This window comes from Microcaecilia unicolor, chromosome 1 (assembly GCF_901765095.1).
Source record: "Microcaecilia unicolor chromosome 1, aMicUni1.1, whole genome shotgun sequence".
Lineage (NCBI taxonomy): Eukaryota > Metazoa > Chordata > Amphibia > Gymnophiona > Siphonopidae > Microcaecilia > Microcaecilia unicolor.
Window position 1 is genome coordinate 401,914,806 of NC_044031.1, and position 22,704 is coordinate 401,937,509.

Sequence of the window (22,704 nt, forward strand, 5' to 3'; positions counted from 1 at the left end):
AGGTTGGATGGCACCCCTTTTGCTGCTGGACTGCTGTCTGCATCTTAATATTATAGAGTTGTTTAATTAGAACTTCTTAAGGTACTAGGGATATTAGATATATATAAAGAGCCTTAAAATTATATGGTATAATGTGTAATTTATTTAGTGTTTGCTTCTCAGAAGCTAGGGTTCACCACAGGAGGGCGGGCCATTTTTGGATGGACAGACACTAGATGGCTTCAGCCTTTGCTGCTCAGGCCCTTTCGGCCAAGCTTCTTTTGTTATCCCAAGAGATATGGAGACCTTTTGCCAGTGGGGCTGGAGCTTTCCTGCCTACCCTGTGAGTGTGCACTGGGTTTGGTGGTTTAAGTGGGAGGCAAATGGTGTCTCTTCCACCATGAGTGGGCCTGCATCATCTCAGATCTGGGTCCTGGAGGTGGTTGAGAAGGATTACTTCCTTGAGCTGGCACATCCTGTCCTTGATGCCTTCATGAAGTCTACTTGAGGCTCGGAAGCAGCAGGTTGCAGCAGGAAGCAGCAGCATCTCCTAGTGCTGGAGGTAATAGAATCTGTTCCGGAAGTGGAATGATGTCTAGGCCGTTATTCCATTTATTTTGTGGTACTAAAGAAGGGAATGTTTGTTTTGTCCTTTTCTGCATCTCAAGGGAGACAGTCTATCTTCGGTTATAGCATTTTCACATGAAGATCCTCTGGTCCCTGTTCACCTTGGTACACCCAGGCAAGTGCTTCTGTGTTTTGAGGGCACCTTATTCAATTCCTGGCCCTTCTGTAAGGCTAAGCCACGGCACACCAAAGCTTTTCCAAGATGATGGTGGGGGTCAGTGCATCTAAGGCGCCAAGGCATAAGGGTTATCCTTAATTGATTGGTTGGTTCAAGCCAGCTCAGAGGCAGAGGCAAGGTTGGCCACCTTGCAGTTCTTAGCCCTTTTAGAGTGGGCTTAGTGATGAATCGTGTCAAGAGTCACCTACATTCTTCTCAGATCCTGGAGTACTGGGGGGTCCGTCACAACACAGCCGGAGGTCCAGGCAGCCAAACCCAGGGTTTGGGACTATTTACATCTCTTGGGCTGTATGGCGACATTGGAGGTGGTGCCTTGGCCACAAGCCCATATGTAGCTTCTTCAAGTCAGCCCTTCTGTCTCACTGGAGCCAAGTTTTTCATGACTTCAAGTACCAGTTGCTGCTCTCGGCCAAGGCAAGAGCCAGTTTGACTGGTGGGACAACTCTCTTGACCCCCCTGCAGGGGAGTTCTTCTGGATTCTCCAGAATAGATCAAAGTGCCCATAGAAGCAAGTCTCGGCTCAGGAGCCCATTGTGGAGGAAGAGGGATCCAGGGGAAATGGTCTTCCTCTTGGTCCATTAACTGATTGGAGACTCAGGTGGTACACCTGACTTTAAAAAGTCCCCCCCCCCCCCCCCCCCCCCCCCCCCAAAAAAAAAAATGATTAGGGGGAAGGCAGATTGATGTCAGGCAATGCCACAGCATTAGTCTATATCAGCAAGCAGGGTGGTACCAGGAGCCAGGCATTGGAGGCGGAAGCATCTGCAAACTCCCTCAGTGGTCCACATTGTAGGCAAGAACAATGTCAAGGTGGTCTTTCTCAGCTGTTGTTTCCTGGATGCATGAGAGTGGGACCCAGGCGTGGCGGCAGCCTTCCAGCCTGTTCAGGACTGTTGAGCCTCCCACACTCAACCTTGTTCTAAATATATTTTTTGTGTATTCAGTATTGTTGTGTATGTATTTCTATAGACTCCTGATGCAGGCAGAAATAAGGCACCATATCGAGTCTGTCTGAATCAAGCCTCTTGTATATTGTATATCTGCAGTAAAGGACTTTTTGAACTTCACCTGGTGTTGGAAGGTTCATCTACCTCCTACTCATTGTGTCTTGTTTGATCATTTTTACTTACCTTTTAATCTGTGTGGCATAGAAAGCAGGGAACAATACCTTCATACATCAATAGCTATAAATATCCATAACATCTGAAAACAATTACCACTAAAACTATAAACACCGATGTACTCTTTGTGTGTATATGTAAAACTATGGATTTCTACAGTTTCTCAGTGAAAAAGCTGTAAGGGCTCAGGAAGCTTTCTTGAGCTTTTCTTCTTCACCAAACTCTGTCCTGGATGGTGGAAGCCCCATGACTGTTCACTAAGAGGTTTCTATGGAACTTTGGAAGGCTAAGTGCTTTGAAAATATGCCTTAAAGGGGCCCTTTTACTAAGCTGCTGTAAAAAGTGCCTTAGCGCATGCTTACGTGTGTCATTCCCACTCGTTAAGAACATTTTTACTGCATGGATAAAATGGCCAATTTTTTCTAATTCCAGCATTAATGGGCACGCACTAATTTTCCCATTAGTTAGTAACCATTTATCTACACCTATTTTGTAAGCAGCAAGGACTCTCACGCTAAGCATGTGTTAATCAGCATGCTGCAATGTAGCTGTGTTAACCAATCAGCGCAGAACACACCTACTCTCCACCTTGACCCTCTCCCATTGCTAAAAAATAAATTTCTGGGTTTTTTTTTAACACATGGTTAGTGTGCACATATCCAAAAACTACTGCAGGACATCTCAGCTTGCCCTATAGTAAGCACTTTTTTGCTGCGGTAAGCACACGTTTAAATTTAGCCCTCAGAGGTGAAGCGGTTTACTTACTTTAGGTCCAGGTTTCATTATTAACTTTGACACATCAACCTGAGTTATTGCAGTTAATTTCAGATATTGGCTCAGAGTTTCTAGTATTTATTAGTAGTATTGCACATCCAAAAACTACCGCAGGATGCCTCAGCTTGCCCTACAGTAAGCACTTTTTTGCTGCGGTAAGCACATGTTTAAATTTAGCCCTCAGAGGTGAAGAGGTTCACTTACGTTAGGTCCAAGTTTCATTATTAACTTTGACACATCAACCCGAGTTATTGCAGTTAATTTCATATATTGGCTCAGAGTTTCTAGTATTTATTAGTAGTATTTTAATATTAGGTGATTTTAATATTCCTCTATCCTAGTGAGGCTGATATTACTTCAGACTTTTTAGATGGGTTACACTTACACAGTATTTATATCAATAGGATCAGCAATGAATCAACTAGAAGACTGGAATAAAGATATGGACAAGGTTAGGTGATATAGAGGGGCATAATCGAACAGCGCCGGCCATCTCCGGGGCCGGCTCCGTAAATGAGCGGAGCCAACCGTATTTTCAAAAAAGATGGCCGGCCATCTTTTTTTTCGATAATACGGTTGGAGCCACCCAAATGTCAGAGATGGCCGGGTTTGAGATGGCAGCCTCAGTTTTTGCCCATAATGGAAACCGAAGCTAGCCATCTCAAACCCGGCTGAATCCAAGGCATTTGTTCGTGGGAGGGGCCAGCATTTGTAGTGCACTGGCCCCCCTGACATGCCAGGACACCAATCGAGCACCCTAGGGGGCACTGCATTGGACTTCAAAAATTGCTTCCAGATGCATACCTCCCTTACCTTGGGTGCTGAGCCCCCCAAAACCCACTCCCCACAATTGTACACCATTACCATAGCCCTTATGGGTGAAGGGGGGCACCTGCATGTGGGTTTTGGGGGGTTTTTGAAGGGCTTAACATTTACCACCACAAGTGTAACAGGTAGGGGGGGATGGGCCTGGGTCCACCTGCCTGAAGAGCACTGCACGCACTAAATACTGCTCCAGGGACCCTGCATACTGCTGTCAGGGAGCTGGGTATGACATTTGAGGCTGGCATAGAGGCTGGAAAAGTTTTTTTTTTTTTTTTTTTTTTTGGGTGGGAGGGGGTTGGTGACCACTGGGGGAGTCAGGGGAGGGGGGATCCTTGATTCCCTACGGTGGTCATCTGGTCAGTTTGGGCACTTTTTTGGGACTTGGACCTGAAAAAAAAAAGGGACCAAGTAAAATCGGCCAAATGCTCGTCAAGGCCGGCTTTCTTTTTTTCCATTATTGGGCGAAGCTGGCCATCTCAAGCTACGCCCCCGTCCCGCCTTCGCTACCCTACCGAAACGCCCCCTTGAACTTTTGCGAGCCCCGTGACGGAACGCAGTTGAAGCCGGCTAAAATCGGGTTTTGATTATACCAATTTGGCCGACTTCAGGAGATCGCCGGCCATCTCCTGATTTGTGTCACAAGATGGCCGGCGATCTCTTTCGAAAATAAGCTGGATAGCCTCTACTAAAATTGATTAGGCATCCTTTGGCCTTTTGATTTTCCAAGGCATTCAAGACCTTGAAGAGAGAAGTTAGGAAGCTTGATCGGAAGTGACAGGTGCTGGTCAGAGGCATCAAGGAGTAAATAAAACTGTGTAATCTTAGGTTTAAAGAATATGTGAAATGTTACTAGTCTGAGAAGGGAAATTTTTCAGATAGTGCAGCTGAAGAACCTAGGGATATGTAAACAGTTTGAAGAAAAGGATAATATTTCTAGCTGTTTTGCAAACAGTTTAGTAAAAGGCAAACGCCTTATCATCAAACATATAAATGACAAGTGACCGACTCACCCGCAAGTGTGCAGTAGAGACCTCTCTGTCCCGCCCTCGCGTCAAGACGTGATGACGTCAGGGCGGAACAGAGAGGGAAACGAACGCTGCTGCTGGAGCCTGGAGACGAAGGAACATCGCCGGCGCACCAACCACCCCCCCCCCCATCCCCAACGCCGCCGATGCTCCCGCCCCCTCTGTATCAGGCCCCCTGCACTGACATGACAGCGCCTCTCACCTCCATGTGGAAGCGCTGCAGGCTGCAGCAGAGTGATCTGCTGCTGCCTGCAGTGCTTTCACATGGAGGTGAGAGGCACTCTGTCAGTGCAGGGGGCCCGGCACAGAGGGGGGGAGGGAGCGGCGGCGAGGAGGGTAGCTGGACATGGAGAGAGAGCAGGGGGAGAGAGGAGGATTGCTGGACATGGGGGGAGAACAGGGCAGAGAGGAGGGTTGCTGGACATGGGGGGAGGGCAGGGGAGAGAGCAGGGTTGGTGGACCGGGGGGGGGGGGGGGGAGGCCAAGGAAAAGATGAGGGTTGCTGGGTATTGGGGGAGGGCATGGGAGAGAGGATGGTTGGTGGACGGGGGGGAGGCCAGGGGAGGGCTGCTGGACATGAGGGGGAGGGCAGGGGAGAGAGCAGGGTTGCTGGACATGGATTGGGGGAGGGGAGGTCAGGGGGAGAGAGGAGGTTTGCTGGACATGGCTGGATGGAGGTGAGAATTATTACATTTTGCAAAACACAAATCTCGCCCATTTTAACAGGCTTAACGGCTAGTCCTATATAATAAAACGCATCTCCAACGTTCTGAAGCCGAGAAAGTTAACCTTCAAGCCTTGAAGCATTCCTGCAACATTCCGGAACTATGTGTCGTCAGTTGAGGAGATGGAGCCTTACAGAGCACACAAATGCTTCAAGGCTTGAAGGCTTCAGAACTTTGGAGGTGTGTTTTATTATATAGGATGTGCTCGGTGCTTTTCTGTAGCACATGGGGGGAATTTAATATATGCTGATTAAAGTGGAGGAGTGGCTGGAGGGGGGGCAGGGGAGATAGGACAATCGCTGAGTGGCTGGAGGGGGGCAGGGGAGAGAGGAGAATCGCTGGGTGGCTGGAGGGGGAGCAGGGGACAGGAGAATCGCTGGGTGGCTGGGGGGGCAGGGGAGAGAAGAGATTCTCTGGGGGGCAAGGGAAAAAGGAGGGGGAGCAGGGGACAGAGGAGACTCGGGTGGCTGGAGGGGGGCATGGAACAGAGGAGACTCGCTGCGTGGCTGGAGGGGGGCCAGGGGACAGAGGAGACTCGCTGGGGGGGGGGGGGACAGGGGAGAGGAGGGCATCGGTGAGTGGCTGGAGGGGGGCAAGGGAAAAAGTAGAATCGCTGGGTGGCTGGAGGGGGAGCAGGGGAGAGAGGAGAATCGCTGGGTGGCTGGAGGGGGGACAGAGGAGACACACTCGCACCCAGCAGTCTCACTCTCTCTCTGTCACATTCATACACACACACACTCTCTCTCTCACTCTCTCTCTCTCTCTCTCACACACACACATATACTCTCTCAAACATACACACTCCGAGGAAAACCTTGCTAGCGCCCATTTCATTTGTGTCAGAAACGGGCCTGTTTTACTAGTTTAGATATAAAACAATCCTTGGATGCCAAGGTAAAATGTATGCATGTACTTATAGGCTCCCATAGCCTGACTGGTAGTATGACTTTTGCACCTAGAGGAGAATCACTTCCGTAATTTATTATAATTGAACTGTCTGTTGGGTAAATTTAATTCCAGTGGCTCTACTAATGACAGAGTGCCAGCATACCTGCTTAAAGGATCTAAGGACCTTTGTTACTGTCTTTATTCCCTATACCATGTCCCTTGTTTGATGAGGGTATTTTTTCCAATGGCTTTGAAGCCAGCAGTGATTATGCTTATCCTGAAAAAAGGGTTCATCTATTGATGGACTTAGAGAAAATATGAGAGACGCCTAAATGCATTTTATAGGGTAACTGGTATATTTTTTCTTTCTATCGTGTCAGTTGTTTTAGTTGTTTTCTATTCATACCTGTGTTTAGAATAATGTAAAGCACTGTGATCATATTGAAAGATATTATATCAAGCTCTATACATTATTTACACAAATAAACTCTTAAAGGATAATCTCAGCTAGGCAGTCTCACTTTTTTATTAGATACTGTATGGAGACAGAACTGCTGTCATGGATGAACTTTTATACAGCTTTGATAATGGTTGATTGTGTCATTGTATTATTCCTGGTTGTTTTTGATATGGCTGCAAGCCTGTGGTTTCTGTGGTGTGGCTTTACATTGGTTTACGCGTACATAAAGGATTGTGTACAATGTGTACATTAGAGGAAATAAGTCTCTCAGTACTGGAAATAACATGTGAAGTCCCACAGGAATCCATCTAATCTCCAGTTCTATTCAATATGTATATTAAATCTCTTCTAGAAATATTTGAAACAGCTTAAATATGTATTTTACTACTACTACTACTTAGCATTTCTATAGCGCTGCTAGGGTTACGCAGCGCTGTACAAGTTTAAACATGGGGAAGGACAGTCCCTGCTCGAGAGAGCTTACAATCTAAAGGTTACAAACTATGTAGTCAGTGTATGTAGATAGGTTTACTGTAAATGGGGTGACAATTGAGAGGTGACTTTGGGGCTCATTTTCAAAGCACTTAGCCTTACAAGTAACCTATGGAACTTTGTAAGGCTAAGTGCTTTGAAAATACGCCTCTTTGTGCATTGAATCAGAGTCTGACAAAAGTGATGTGATGATTTACCAAAGTTACATTCAGGTAATACATGAGCTACTATGTTCTGTACTCATATGGAATTAAGATTTATGATCATGTAAAACTGGTACTTGAGATGTTGCACTGATTTCCTATTTCAGTGTACAGAATTTAAAATACAGTGAGCTGTATTTTCAAAGCACTTAGACTTACAGATTTACATAATATCCTATAGAACTTTAAGTGCTTTTAAAATGAGCCCCTATGTTTGATGTCTAAGAATCAAATTCCCACGGGGCTGAAGGAGATAGATGACCCATCTGTGTTTTAGAAGCTCTGTAAAACTTAGTTATTTGAAATTGTCTTTTGTAATATGGTCTCCCCACTGAAGATACTTGGAGTGATATTAGATGACTCCCTTAACTTTCACTATCTTTACTTTCCCTTAACTTTCAGGCACACATCTCCTCTGTAATCAACGTTACTTCTCATCTCTTTCACTAATCTGCACTACAAACACTTGTCCATACCTTAAGTCATCAAAAACCTTGATTATTATAGTGCCCTATACCAAGGCATTAAGGCTTCTGAACTTTGACTCCTTCAGTTGATCCACAGTGTCACCTTCCTTGTCATCAAGCAGATGAATCCATTACAAGTGGGTTGTGTCCATCAAACCAGCAGGGGGGAGATAGAGAGCACTGAAAAACCATAGTGCCTCATGGCCAGCTAGCTCCATCTGCCTCTTCAGTATTCTCTATCTCCCCAGCAGGGTGGTTGCAGCTTGTTCAAGCTCCTTCAGAAAATCTGCCTGGGGTGGCTCCTGTGCTTTTCCCAGTTGTAGCAGGGGTGTTGTGGCTGATGGTGCCCACTTTAAAGGCAAATAGGTTAGCCCTTTCCCTGCCTTACCCAGCCCCCGATGTGGAAGTAGACAAATAGGCAAGCCCTGTCCCTGTCTTTGCCCACGCTGTGGATGCAGGCACATAGGTTCGCCCTTTCCCTGCCTTTCCCACGCTACTGATCCTCCGGAGTTGGAAACTTGCCTCTTTTGCTGTTGCCTCAAACTTTCCTCACAGCGTTTAAAAAAAAAAAAAAAAAAAGTTACGTCGCGCTTTGGCGCTGCGATACCAGAAAAGAGGTTTTCTTCTGATTGTGCAGCATGACCGGAGCTCGGAGACTCGGTCTGGTGAAGTAAGAGCATTTTGTAGCTCCTCCAGGGAGGGCCCGCGATTGGGACGATTTTGGTGCGAATGCGCCATTTTGAATTTCCGCCGCTTTCGGCGATGGCTGATGAGAAAGTAAAGCGCTGTTCCATTTGTGGCAAGCGCAAATCTGCAGCGGGGCTCTGTAAGGCGTGCTTTTCAGACGGTAGAGCCGGCCCAAGCATGGCAAGCGATGTTCCTTCCCGCTCTGTGGAGCTGGCAGCAGGCGCCATTTTGGAACAGCATGGCGTGACCCCTGCTGAGGCGGAGGGGTTTGAGCCTGGAGGGGCGCCTCGTGTGGAGGCTAATAAAAGAGCTTTTTCCCCCGGACTGGAACCGGGAGGCCAGGGTGAGCCATTTTCCCCTGAATTTGTTTTATTGCTGCAGGTAATAAATAGAAATCAAACAAAATTAAAACATGGAAAAGAAAATAAGATGATACCTTTTTTATTGGACATAACTTAATACATTTCTTGATTAGCTTTCAAAGGTTGCCCTTCTTCATCAGATCAGAAATAAGCAAATGTGTTAGCTGACAGTGTATATAACAGTCCCTCACAGATGGTATAGCAGGGTGGGTAGGAGATGTGCATGGGGACTTCAAAGCATTCCATAGTCTAGCAGGATGTTTGTGGGGAGGGGAGGGTGATAAGTAGTGAAATACAACCTATGGTTTATAGAGGCAGATGCAGCAACCCTAACGATTTTAAAAAAACGAAGAATGCACCAAAAAAAAAAGTCACACATGCTCAGATCGGTATTCAAACGTACAATGTATCAAAGAATCACAATACACATCGGTAATCGGCCCCTAAATCATGCGCAGAGCAGCCAAGCGTTTTGCTGGCTGCTCTGCGCATGCTGCAAACGTAAAAACAAACAAAAAAAAAAGCCACAACACATACACGTGGCTAGCCGGTCAGCAAAATCCAAAAACAAAGGATCGGGAGGGGCAAGGGCGCTCATCAGGAGCGTCCTGTATGGACGGCCTTGCCCCCCCCCCCCCCGCTGCTCCCCACTTTCCGCCGCTCCCCCCCCCCCCCCCCGAAAAAGCAAAATGCTAGCTGCCCCGGTCCCCCTCCCTTCCTGTTCCTGTGTTCTGCAGAGCTAGCCCCGCCCCCGCTGCCCCCCCTGAGGTCGACTACGCCGCTCCCCCTCCACCGAGACCCCCCTCCCTATTAACGACCCGAGCAGCGCCTCTCACCTCTTTCAGAAGCGCTGCACGGGCAGGAAGATCTATTGTGTTGGTTGTAGAGTCTCCATGACGTCTCTTCTTCCCTGGCCCAGGCCCCGCCTCCTTCCTGCTCGTGCAGCGCTTCAGAAAGAGGTGAGAGGCGCTGCTCGGGTCGTTAATAGGGAGGGGGGTCTCGGTGGAGGGGGGGAGCGGCGTAGTCGACCTCAGGGGGGGAGCGGGGGCGGGGCACGGGGCAGAAGAATGACGGGAGGCGGAGTTAGCTCTGCAGAACACAGGAACAGGAAGGGAGGGGGACCGGGGCAGCTAGCATTTTGCTTTTTCGGGGGGGGGGGGGGGGAGCGGCGGAAAGTGGGGAGCAGCGGGGGGGGGGGGCAAGGCCGTCCATACAGGACGCTCCTGATGAGCGCCCTTGCCCCCTCCCGATCCTTTGTTTTGGATTTTGCTGACCGGGTAGCCACGTGTATGTGTTGTGCCCCCTCCCGATCCTTTTTTTAATTTTTTTTATTTGATGTGTTTTCTGACGTCCTTTGGACCAATCACAGCGCTTTTAGCTCTGCTAATGCGCTGGGATTGGCTCAAAGTTTGTTTATTTTTTCACTTAATGATTTTTCCTGGCACAGAGCTGTCCTAACGAGAGGTCCAGACCTCTCGTTAGATTTCCTGCCTTTTTCCTGCGTAAAGGCAATCGGAAAAGGTTAGTGCATGTCGTTTCAATGGGGTTTTCACACTAATTGCTCATCTCCATTCCGTTTTCGTTAGCTGCTGGCTTCCTCGGTAAAAGCCCTTTGATGCATGCAACGGATCAAATTTCCTCGTTGGAGGGTCATTAAAGGCTCATTTAGCTTTAGTGCATCTGCCTCATAGTGGGCTAGAAAACCCAGATCCTTGTTAAGTCCTGTCCATTGGGTGTCAAAATATTCAATCATTCTGATTTCAAAGGTTTTACGTTCCTGTATTGTTTTAAAGCTACCTTTCAGTATTCTCACTGTGAAATCACTGGTACGGTGTCCTGGTTCTGTGAAGTGCTGTCCCACCGGGGTTGGGGCCCTACTGGCAGTATTGTTCATGTGATGTCTATGTAAATTGAATCTTGTCTTAAGCATCTGGCCTGTTTCTCCAATATAACAACCTTCGTTACATTTTTTACACTGAATGATATATACCACATTAGAAGATGAGCATGTGAAAGATTCCTTTATGTTGAATAGCTTTCCTTTGTGCATGACTGTGGGGTCCTGTGAAATGTTTTGGCATAGTTTGCAGCTTAGATGTATTACAAGGCCTTTCTGTTCCCTTTCAGTATGTGTTGGCAGTTTACTTCTGATAAGCTTGTGTTTTAAGTTCGGTGGCTGTCGGAAGGCCAGTACTGGTGGGGATGGGAATATTTCCTTCAGTAATTCATCCTCCTGGAGCAAAGGTTGTAGATCTCTTATGATTTTCCTCAGTTTTTCCAGCTCTGTATTGTATGTCACTACCAGGGGGATTCTGTCTGTGGTTTTTTTCTCTTTGTACTGTAGCAGATTTTCCCTGGGTATTTTGAGGGAGGAGGCAATATTTTTGGAGATTATTTTGGGGTTGTAGCCTTTCTGTTTGAAGGATGCAGTCAGGCTTTTAAGATGTCTGTCTCTGTCCCCTGTGTCAGAGCAGATACGGTGGTATCTTGTGGCTTGGCTGTAAATGAGGGATCTTTTTGTATGTGCAGGATGGAAGCTGGAGTTGTGGAGGTAGCTGCATTTGTCTGTGGGTTTCTTGTACACAGATGTTTGTATACAGCCGTCACTGATTGAGACCGTGGTGTCCAAAAAATTGACAAAAAAAAAAACAACCCACATATGCGATATAAGCAGTTATGTAATCATATGAGGAAATATGAACCTACTTAATTTTATTCTCTCTGCATGCTTTGCTCTCTGCTTTACCCCTGATTCTGCTTTTGTGCTAGGTTATGGCTTCTTTCACTGTCCTAGCAATCCTCTGTGTCCAGTGCCAACAATGGTATAAAAATATATGGCCACTAATGCACCTTTCCAAACCCAATCTCAAATGGCTTTATGTTTCACTCACCTTAGGTAGCTCGTTCACCAGAGCTTTCTACCTGAGGCAGTGGAGAGGGAATTAACTGACCCAAGGTCATAAGGAGTATCAATGGGAGGAAGTGAGATTTGAACCCTGGCTTCCCTGTTTGTTTGCCCACTGCACTGACCACCAGACTACTCCCTACTAAGCTTTTGATTTATTGGTTTATTTGTGGTTCTCTTGACATGGGTTCACACCTTATAAAATTCAAGTTATTAAAGCAAGTCTGCCTGCCCTTGTAAGGTGAATTTTCAACACCTGCATATCATCATAAAGATATACAGATAAAGTACTCAAATCTCTCTATTGGTTTTTCAAAGAGATGTCTTGCTGCTGTTGCAAATGCATGGGTAAACTTCTATAGATGAAATGTAAGCATGAATTTATCCATATAATGACTGAATAGCATAGCTACGTGAATAAATGAGACTCTACACCTGGAGAGCTCCTGCCCCTTAAAATATGTAATTAAATGTTTAGTCTAGATTGAAACATTTAATAAAGAATGCAGTCAGTAACTGATTGGGCCTCATAAGTGGGTTTCAGTATCAGGCCTTGCATTTGCTGTTGAACACTTTTTGGTGCACAAGCCGCTAAATCTTACATTGTTTCTCTGTTTTTTCTTTCTCTCCAGACCTTTTCTGACACTTGGACATGAAATTTAGGAAATGTGTGTGTAGGCCTAGCATGCTTTGCCTTTTCTTATAAAATAAGCACCTTCTAAGCACTTATCTGCCCTGTGGACCTGGTGACCTGTTACAAAGTTACCTCATGTGAGATCAAATTTAAAAGACATTTCCATGGGTAAAAGTGTTTCGTGTGCACAAATGGGCTTTTACAAAACTCCTTCCAATATATGCATCAGATTGTTCTCAGAAAGCACTGCCATGTTTTGCCCAGCAGGGGCTGCTTCCAGGGCTAGAAATTAGTGTCAAAACAAAACCACTATATGAATACACTAAAAATATTATTATAAAAGCATGAATATATGCCATAAGATTGTCAAACTGAAAACACTACTAGACCTTTCACATATAGAAACTACTTAATAAAGATAAATACTAAAGTAATCAAATAATAAAAAACATTATCTAAAAGTAACATCACTGAAACGTGCAAAGTGACATACTAGACTAGTAAAACACAAAAGTGGGTGTGGGTGTGGGTGGGGGGGGGGGGGGGGAGAGAGGCGGGAGAAACCAAAGCTCAGATGTAAACTGTTCACTTCACCATAGGCATTAGTGCAGGAAAAAATAAGTTAAAACAATATGTGAATCTCAAACTCATCCATAGAGAGTTTTTAAAAATATTTAAAAATAAGCAAAGACCTCCTTAAGAGGATCTCCAACTTCCAGGGGGATCACTTTCCTGGCAGCAAGTGAGGGGGTCATGTGACATACTGTCTAATTCAATGGTATGAAACAAATGAAAAGGAATTGCAGCTCATCCATCTTTACTGAAAAAAACAAATATATATAAGAAAACCACTTAAAACACCTAACCCCCCCCCCCCCACTTAAGTAACCTCAAAAACATAAACTCCATGTTTTCCACATATGCATTCCAATGACGTTATAGGGGACAATATGGCCACCATGATTAGAAAGTGCAAAAATACCCTTTAAAAGCCTTTGACTATAAAAACAAAAGGTAGAATCACGAAGGGCGCACACAATGCTTGTTCAAATTGTATGGTTAAACATTTTTTGAACAAATCAAAAAATCACGATTAAAATCTTTAGAAACAAGATGGTCACCATCATTAAAAACTTCAATAATTTGGTTAAAAATCCTCATTAAAAATACATATTAATGAAGGGCATAAAGGTGGGGTTTTAAATGAAAGTAAAAAAATTGGGATTTTAAATCTGAAAAATAAAATCACAATTAAAGCAGCCTATACAGGAGAGTTGGAAGAGAGAGAACTCTTTCCCTTCACAGTTGATATGTCTCAATCGATCCGGGGGGTGGGGGAGGGGTTGGAGGATGGGATCTGTTGGGGGATATGATGGGGGGTAACTTTCGTACTTGTTGATGATACCATTTTAGCCGTGTGGCTTTCGTTTGTTTCTTTGGTGTTAGGGTTATCATCACTAAAAGATGCTTAATACCAGAGGTGGGGGGGAGGGTATACAACTGTTAAAAGCATGATGACAGTTTGTATAGTATTATCATTTTTCTTTATGTACGTTCTGCTGTTGGATTTTTTTTGTATACTCGTATTATTGGACTTGTCATCAATAAAAAAAAAATTGTTATATAAAGCAACCTATAAAACCACAGTGAGTTCGTAAAGCTCAAGAGATAGAATGGGACCGAGTTCTGATTAAAAAAAAAAAGAAAAAAAGCTGCAGATTTGAAAAAATGAATAACAACCATCATAAGGTAGCAGAAATTGTATCAAAGTTCTAATAAAGATCAGTCCTAAAAAAGAAATATGCATAAAGTTGTATGAGTGCTATATCTGAGTACAGTATATAAATACATTTTCTCCAAGGACATGCAGACCATATTAGTCTTACTTGTGGGTGACATCATCCACTGAACCCGGTGCAGAAATTGCTGCGTAGTGTAGTTTTACTTTGTTTGAGGCAGTGCTCCCACTGTGCAGGTGCCTTCCCAAATGAGTCACGAGCACAGGACCAACAGTCTTTCTTCATCCGCAGTGAAGAGAGATCACATTTGATAGTGGTTCTTTTCAGTGTGTTCGTTTTTTGCTTATAAGGTGCCTTCCCTCGTGGAATTTTTGATCTCCTTTGCCCTTCACAGTATTTTCCTTTTGACTCAGTTGTCCTTTCTATACCTTTTCCTCACTTTTAAATTTCCTTTATTTTTTTGGTTCTTAAGGCATCCTTAGGCCTGAGCACCGGCTGGGTACAATCAACCTCTGTTCAATCTTTAATAGCACATCTAAACTGCCACCTCTCCAGTGTAGTTGGAGTTTGACCAGAAGCAGAAAATTAGTCTTCAAAACAATGATTCTTGGATTCTGAGTGTTGCACTACAGGTTTTTCTGCTGCTCTGTGTTTGATTGCACTCTTGTGCTCAATCAATCTTTTGTTAACTTTCTTATAGTTTTCACAATGTCTGCATAGGTGGACCGAGTGGTTGCATTCCTGGAGACAGAGCTGAGATTAGCATCAACACACATACCTTATAAAATATGCATGTTGTTTAGTTCATGAAATTTGTGTGTATCAAGCGGGTATAGCGAGGTGCATGTAAATTCCGTAGGGTAATTTTCAAAGCAAGAGCAACTTTGGTTTTTGAAATTCCCCTGGTACTGGTGAAATGTATTCATATACTATTTATGCATCCATGCAGTTTTAAGATTACCCCCTTGAGTTCTCATTTTCATGGCTTTCAGAATACCACATAAGATTCTAAGCTTTACATCTCCAGAGAAACATAGAATTTGATGTGAGATTAAGGATCTTAAAGCGGAGTGGAGGAGTAGCCTAGTAGTTAGTGCAGTGGACTTTGACCCTGGGGAACTGGGTTCGATTCCCAGTGCAGCTCCTTGTGACTGTGGGCAAGTCACTTAACCCTCCATTGCCCCAGGTATAAAATAAAGTACCTGTATATATGTAAACCGCTGTGAATGTAATTGCAAAATTTATTTTATTTATTTGTAGCATTTGTATCCCATATTTTCCCAACAATTTGCAGGCTCAATGTGGCTGCAATACCACAGAAAGGCGATATATCAAGTCCCATTTCCCTTTCCCTCTTCTAATTTGCCCAGTTTTACTCATGGTGCAGTACTCGATCTCTTGAGCAGTAGGCTCAAGTCGATCTCTAGCTTTGTCCTTACTTTTTCAGAACTAATGACTTTTTCTGTTTATCCCAGGCTTTCTTGAATTCTTTTACTATTTGTCTCTACCTTCTCCATTGGGCAGAGGTTGCATGAATCCATCCTGTTTGCTGAGAGAGATACTTTCTGATGTTATTCCTGGGGCTGTACCCTTGGAACTTCATACTGTATCTTATTGTTCTAGAAAGTGGTCTTTTCTGAAAAGGTTTGCTCTTTGTTCATTCTGGCCAATATTCAACCCGCAGCAGGAAGAATTGGTCCCAGATATTTAGTGCCAGGCCAAGTCTGAGCAGCGGCACTGAATATCTGGGTCTAATTTGTATGCAGAAGCCACAGGAGCATATGCGGGTCCCAGCTGATATTCAGCCGGAGCTCCCATAATACAAGTCTCACTGGGGTAGGGGATCATGAACAGAGAGCGGTAGGAGGAAGAGAGGGATCAGAGGAACACAGGGCATGGCATCTTTTTATGTTATAGGGGTGCCAACATTTGAATAGTCCTAAATTTGCCCTCGTAGCTATGCAAATACCAGCACTGAATATTGCCAGCACCCGCATAACTGCCGGCTCCTCCTCAACTCCGCCCTCTGTACCTGCCCACTTCAAACATAGCTGATCAGAGCCAATACTCAGAAGCACTTCTGGGTTATGTGCCGCTGAGTATCGGCAGGCAGCCACAAGCAATTTAAAACTATAAAAAATTGCCATGCATTTTTGGACTAAAGAGCATCCATGATCACAGGAAAAAGTAGCCTGATGGACCTTCCTTAAGTGACTGACTGGAAATTAATTTAAGTACAAGACAATGCTAAATCCACTGGTATAATTATGCATGAGATAAATTTACACACACTACCTCAAATCTATCGTATGCTTATTCATTGTGGATATCCTGAAAACCTGACTGTCTTGGTGTGTCCCAAGGATTGGGTTGAGAACCACTGGTGTAAAGCAAATGGGATATTTTTACCAGTGATTTAGTATTGTGTTGTACTTAAACCTTACCTTCAGTGGCTGGAAATTAATTTATCAGACTGGTTTTTCCTGTGATCATAATACTTTACACAATAATCATGAAGACCAAATCTCACTCTACAGCTATGCACATCTATACAGAGCAAAGTTTAGAGAAGGGGGCTCCAGGAACCTCATCTTAAATTACTCTAGGAACTAGTGACCTTGAGCTGCCAAGAACGTCTTGCTAAGAAACAGGTAATATGCATAGCTAAAGAAATTGAAATGCAATCAGGTTAGTTAGTCCCAAATCCTCCCGCCCACCCCATGATGTCTTCTGTGTAGTAGAGGCACAAGATACTGCAAGACTGAATTAGATATCTGTAGATTGTATAAATAATCCAAGTTTTTTTTAAACAGTTGCCTCTTACACCGTCTGTTTACATTAATCACAAATGGTTCATCTCTTTCTCTCTTTCAGGTTTCTAAAGTAAATGGAATTACTCGACTGTCAACTTCGGGTTCAAATCCAGCCAGTGCCAAAAAGATGAGAGAAGTCAGAGCATCACCATCCAAAACTGCAAAGTACACAGCAACAGTGACCAAGGGAACAGTCACATACACCAAAGCCAAGAGAGAACTGGCGAAGAAAACCAAACAGAACCATAGCAAGCCCAGTTCTGCCATTAACCACACAAACTCAGGGAAAACAGAAAGTAGCAATGCAAAAACCCGCAAACAGGTGCTATCCCTCACAGCAGCGTCCAAGTTCAGCTGTGCCACTATTAACTGTGTCCAAGTCAATGGCAAGTTAAGTGAAAAAATGTGCACTAGAGAGGGGCTACGAAATTCCAAGAGGCGATTGGAGGAAGCTAATCTCGTAGACAAACCACAGCTGCCCACCAAGAAAACAAAAGTAACTGCTAGCTTGCCAGAGGTTAGAAACAGAAGGGCTGTGGCAGAAAAGCCTGTAATGAATGGACACATAAAAAAGGAGGTACCAGAAAAGACCTTGGAAAGGAACAGGCCGAAGAGGGCTACAGCAGGAAGGAATATACCAGGTAAACAAGCACATGGCGAGACGGAAAACGCCGCCTGTGAAACCCTTTCTACCTCACAGACGGACTCCTCGCACAAGCCACAGGACTCATTAGGGAAACAGGAAAGGGTGGGCAAGTCAGAGTGGCCGTTGATGGCTGAGATTCCTGTCCTTCGGCCTAGTGCCAAGGAGTTCAATGATCCACTGATCTATATTGAGTCAGTCCGAGCTCAGGTTGAGAAGTATGGGATGTGCAGGGTTATTCCCCCTTCGGATTGGAGGCCTGAGTGCAAGCTGAATGAAGAAATGCGATTTGTGACGCAAATTCAGCACATACACAAGCTAGGCAGGCGCTGGGGGCCCAATGTGCAGCGTCTGGCCTGCATCAAGAAGCACCTCAAATCTCAGGGCATTTCCATGGACGAGCTTCCACTCATAGGTAAGGCTGATGCTCCTATGAGATTTTGTATTATAGGTCAAGTCATCTTCTCTCCAACATGATGCTTCATTTGTTATGGCGATGGATTTACTCCTGTACTGCAGGAATATGGGTTGCTCTCTTTATTGGTTGGCCAGGTGCAGTGCAAATGAATGCAGTGCAACCTCTTAATTCTGCTTCACTGTTACAGACCTTTCTTCAGACAGAAGGGTTATATACCTAGGCCGCCACACACAAAACTTCTGCCCCAAATCAGAATTTCCCAATGTACAAATTAGGGCCTTTTCCTGAGTAGCACTTGTTCTAATGCTCTTCTAAGTAGGCATATAGTAATAAAGCTTCAGAAAAACCCTATCCTTTTTAATAATCCAGATATAAGATCACAAATTTTCAAGAGTACAGACAATTAGTAACCATTAAATGTTAAGAATATACGGTGAAATATGACTTATCACAAAATAGATGTTTCATTATTTCTCCCTGTGGGAGGCTGCCAGTTATAATTTAATTTAACTGAATGTATTGGATTGTGGTTTACTGTCAGTTCTGATGCACGTGATAGCATGTTAAAGAGCGTAACCTAGTTATGGAACATAAAAAGCCCACACTCATGTTTGTGTGTGTATACATATATTCCACATGTAGCATAGGTGTGGGTGTATATTTACTACGAATGTGCAAAGCCTTTTTATAGCAATTATTCTCTATTGTGCTCCTTATTTAGAATTGTCAATTTATAAATATTGGCACATGTTCAGCTATACACAGGCAAACACTGTTCGCAAAGTTCTTTAGATCTGCATGTGGTGATCAATTCTAATTGTATATCATAGCCTCCGTTAAAACCGGTCAGAGAGGAACAAGAAGAGCGCTGAAAATCATAGTGGTCATATATTTTATTAGAATTTTTGCTATGTAAAAATAAGTTTCAACCTCTGAGTGGGTATAGCATCACATGTCTCTAGCAGTGCAATTCTACACAGACATCTGGTTGTCTTAAGGGAACAGTACTTTGGTGTGTTCCTTGTTATATTGGCTGTGTCCTGAGGCATGCTATAAATTGCTGAACTGTCCAATTTTGTGGGTATTTTAGGAACTCTTAAGGAGAGATGAACCCTGTACAGGCATCTTTCACAGTTTTCCTTACCAGTCCTCCACAGTTGCCTACAGTGAGGTCATTGTCACAACTATCCTTTGCCTCAGTTATTAATAAGAGGCAGATTTTTACACACAGATGTCTCCGACACTTCCACGGTTCTGTTCTAATACTGACCTGGATTCCCTTTGAGCAGTTGAGAAACACGAGGAGATAAATGATGTGACTTGGCATTATACTACCCTGAAAGATTCAGTGTGCTAGACAACAGATGAAGATTACTTTGCGCCAATTCAAATTTTCAAACCTGTGTTCCTTAGTCCTAGTTCCTCAACTAATCTGGTTCTCAGGTTGTCCCTCATTTACATACATAAAGATATATTTGCACCAGGGGTGTGCTGGTAAATTTTTAACAGGCTCTTTCTCCGGACGTAGACAGCTCTGCAGTTGGAAGGGCCGGGGGGGGGGGACACTTAACTCTCTCTCCTCCCTCCCTTCGTGTGGGAACGCTAGGCATACCTTTGCTGGCAGCCAATAAATGGACTGCCACCACTCCCAATGTCTTGCTCTGAGCAGCATGCTGGAACTTCTCTCAGATGCTTGAGAAGTCCCAGCCTGCTGCCCAGAGCTGGAAACATGGAGCGAGGAGCAGCAGTAGTCTATTTACTTGGCTGGCAGGGCTCAGCATCCCCACCAGCAAAGTAAAAGATAATTCAGCAGGGGGCCCAAGCCCACATTTTGGGAGCTAGTTGTTAAGTAGCCATGGAGGGCCCTACTTTAACAACCGGTTCCCAAAATTCTTAAAAACTTAACAACCGGCTCTTGCGAGCCTGTGAGAACCTGCTCCAGCACACCACTGATTTGCACACACTGTCTCCATTGTTTTAAATATCTATTACACTGCTGGAGAAGTGGTCTAAAAATTGATTAAGTAACTAAAATGACTCTTTGCAAATATATATCCAGTAGGTATTAATTGAAGGGGATAGCCTGAAGACCCAGCTGGTTTGCAAGAGAGGGGAAGGATTGTAAGAACAGGTTTGAGAACCACTGCTTAAAATGATGTGTCAAGCCATAGGAGCCAACTCTGTGGGTGCTTGAGCACACCCAATATTGAGAAAGTTCCTTGTATGTGTCCAGGGAGGAGTTATTTCTACTGGGCTCAGCACCCCCAATAATTTTGAAAAGTTGGCTCCTATGTGTCAAGCATATTACTTTTGGTGTTCTTCACCTCCATATGTTATTCCTGCAAGTCTGACTTGTACTTTTTCTCTATTAGGCTCTGTCAGTTGGCTCGGAATATGTTTTTGAATGTGCACTTCACCACCTCAGTTACTGCTAAACATTTACCTCCGATCTTATAATGTTATACTAATAAATATTTTACCTTTGAATGAGGGGGCGGGCATTGTGGAATTCCCTGTACCAACTGTAAAAAGTGAAATTTCTATGAATGAAATAAAAAGTGCCTTTTTTGTTAAATCAGAGGCAAGGGACCAAAAAGTATCAATTTCCCTATGGCCCTATTTAATTTAAAAAAAAGAAAAGCTTTACAGGTGACACATTTCATTTGTTTATAGATCATGTCACCTTTACTTAAAATGTTTGTGTGTGTGTGTGGGGGGGGGGGGGGGGGGTTAATGTCAAAATGCCTTTATATTTGGGTTATAATCTTTACATCTGTGATTTGATCAGGTCATCTTTTGATTATCCTAGAAGAGATAAACCAGTGCTTCCCATACCTGATCCTGGAGGTACCCCAGCCAGTCAGGTTTTTAGGATATCCACAATGAATATTCACAAGATAGATTTGCATGTTGTAGAGGCAGAGTATGCAGATATCTCATGACTATTCATTGTGGATATCACAAAAACCTGACTGGTGGGGTACCTCCAGGACCAGGTTTGGAAACCACTGATTTAAACTATAGTGTGTGGGCCATGTTTGGCTCACAGGAAACTTCTGTTGGTTTCCTTTCTCCCCCCCCTGAATCCTTATCTAGAACTCCCAGGTAAGGGTAGTGCATTTGATAAATCACCTTTCTATGGCACAACCAAAGTGGTGCTTTTCTCTGTCCCTAGTAGGCTCATAATCTTTTGTACTTGGGTCAATGGAGGGTTAAGTGACTTGCCCAAGGTCACAAGGAGCTGCATTGGGAATTGAATTTGGTTCCCCTGATCCTCAGCCTATTGCACCAACCATTAGACTACTCCTCCATTCCTCACCACCCTGTCATCTACACAGGACCTTTAATGTTGGTTCTAAGTTGAAAAATGTGCCAGCACCTGCCCTAGAATCTCACAAAGGCTGGCCTCCTATAAGCTTTGCATATCTTCGTCATGTGCATTTACAATATTAACTGTCAGTGTGTTTTAGAAATACTTAAGTGAGAGCTGCACTGCTTCATTTTTATAGTGGCTTTCCCTGCATTTCCCTGGAATCATGCTTTAAGAATACAAATTACTGCAGCATGTTGTCAGGATGTTTCTTCCCTCTGCTCCCCAACAATACACAAACCACTTGTGATTGAGCTGGTGGGGTTAGCTGTTTTCTGGAGATTGCTGCTACTTGTTTGAAGGCCTTGTTCCGTGTTTTCGCCTTCACCATCTTGTTTCTCATTCCTTCAACCAGGCATTTTATGTGAAATGAAATGAATTTCAGTTGCTAGATGTCAAAAACTGTTTCTAAAATTGTACTTAGTAGTCACGTGAAATATGCTTAATAAACAATGAAACGTATGTGTCACATGTAGTTCGTTTAAACAAGACTACAAATGAATGTTCACCTTTTGAAGAGAGGAGGGAGCGCCAAAAGAAATATGCCTCAGACTATCTGTAGAGCAGTTGTTTTGACAATGACACATCCTATACTGGTATATAGTTCTCCAAGTTAACACTGTAGCTATCTACCTAAGAAACATTATTTATTGCTCAATTTTGAACAAGTTTCTTCTAGCATTATTGCAAATCAGATGGTTACAAAGAATCTGATTAAAGTGTGCAACAACTTATGATCTGACCAGGGATTTTTTTTTTCCAGGTGTACTTAGGCAACATGGAGGCCTGGGTATGAACACCCATGTGAGCAAAACCTTCTGCTAATAATAATAATTACAGTACAACATCCACTGCTGTGAATTTCCCTTTTCAGTTTGCTTCCTGCATACATTTGTGTCTATGTATACGTTCTCACACACATACAGTAGAGCATGGGCGTAGTTTGACTTTCATTTGGGGGGGGGGGGGGGCAAAGGTTGGGGGTGGGGCATATTAGCAGATTCATTTGCATATATATATACTAGTAAAAAAGGCCCGTTTCTGACACAAATGAAATGGGCGCTAGCAAGGTTTTCCTCGGAGTGTGTATGTTTGAGAGAGTGTATGTGAGAGTGAATGTGCGAGTGTGTGACAGAGAGTGAGTCTGGGTGCAAGTGTGTGTGTGAGAATGAGTGTGTGTGCAAATGCGTATGTGAGAGACAGTGAGTGTGAGAGAGAGAGTGTGTGTGAGACACAGACTCTGAGACAGAGTGTATGAGATCGAGTGAGTGTGTGAGAGGGACTGTGTGACACATAGAGAGAGAATGTGAGATACAGTGTGAGACATAGTGTGTGAGAGTGAGAAAGAGAGAAAGACACTGAGTGTGTG

At 44.0% G+C, this 22,704-nt stretch overlaps 1 protein-coding gene across 1 annotated transcript in view; it reads left to right on the forward strand.

Moving 5' to 3' along the window:
* The window catches only part of JARID2 (jumonji and AT-rich interaction domain containing 2), a 538,197-nt gene that overhangs the window by 322,825 nt on the left and 192,668 nt on the right, over positions 1-22,704 (forward strand). The window contains 1 exon segment of the mRNA XM_030211245.1: positions 16,966-17,962. Within this exon segment, the coding sequence (XP_030067105.1) occupies positions 16,966-17,962 (997 nt within the window).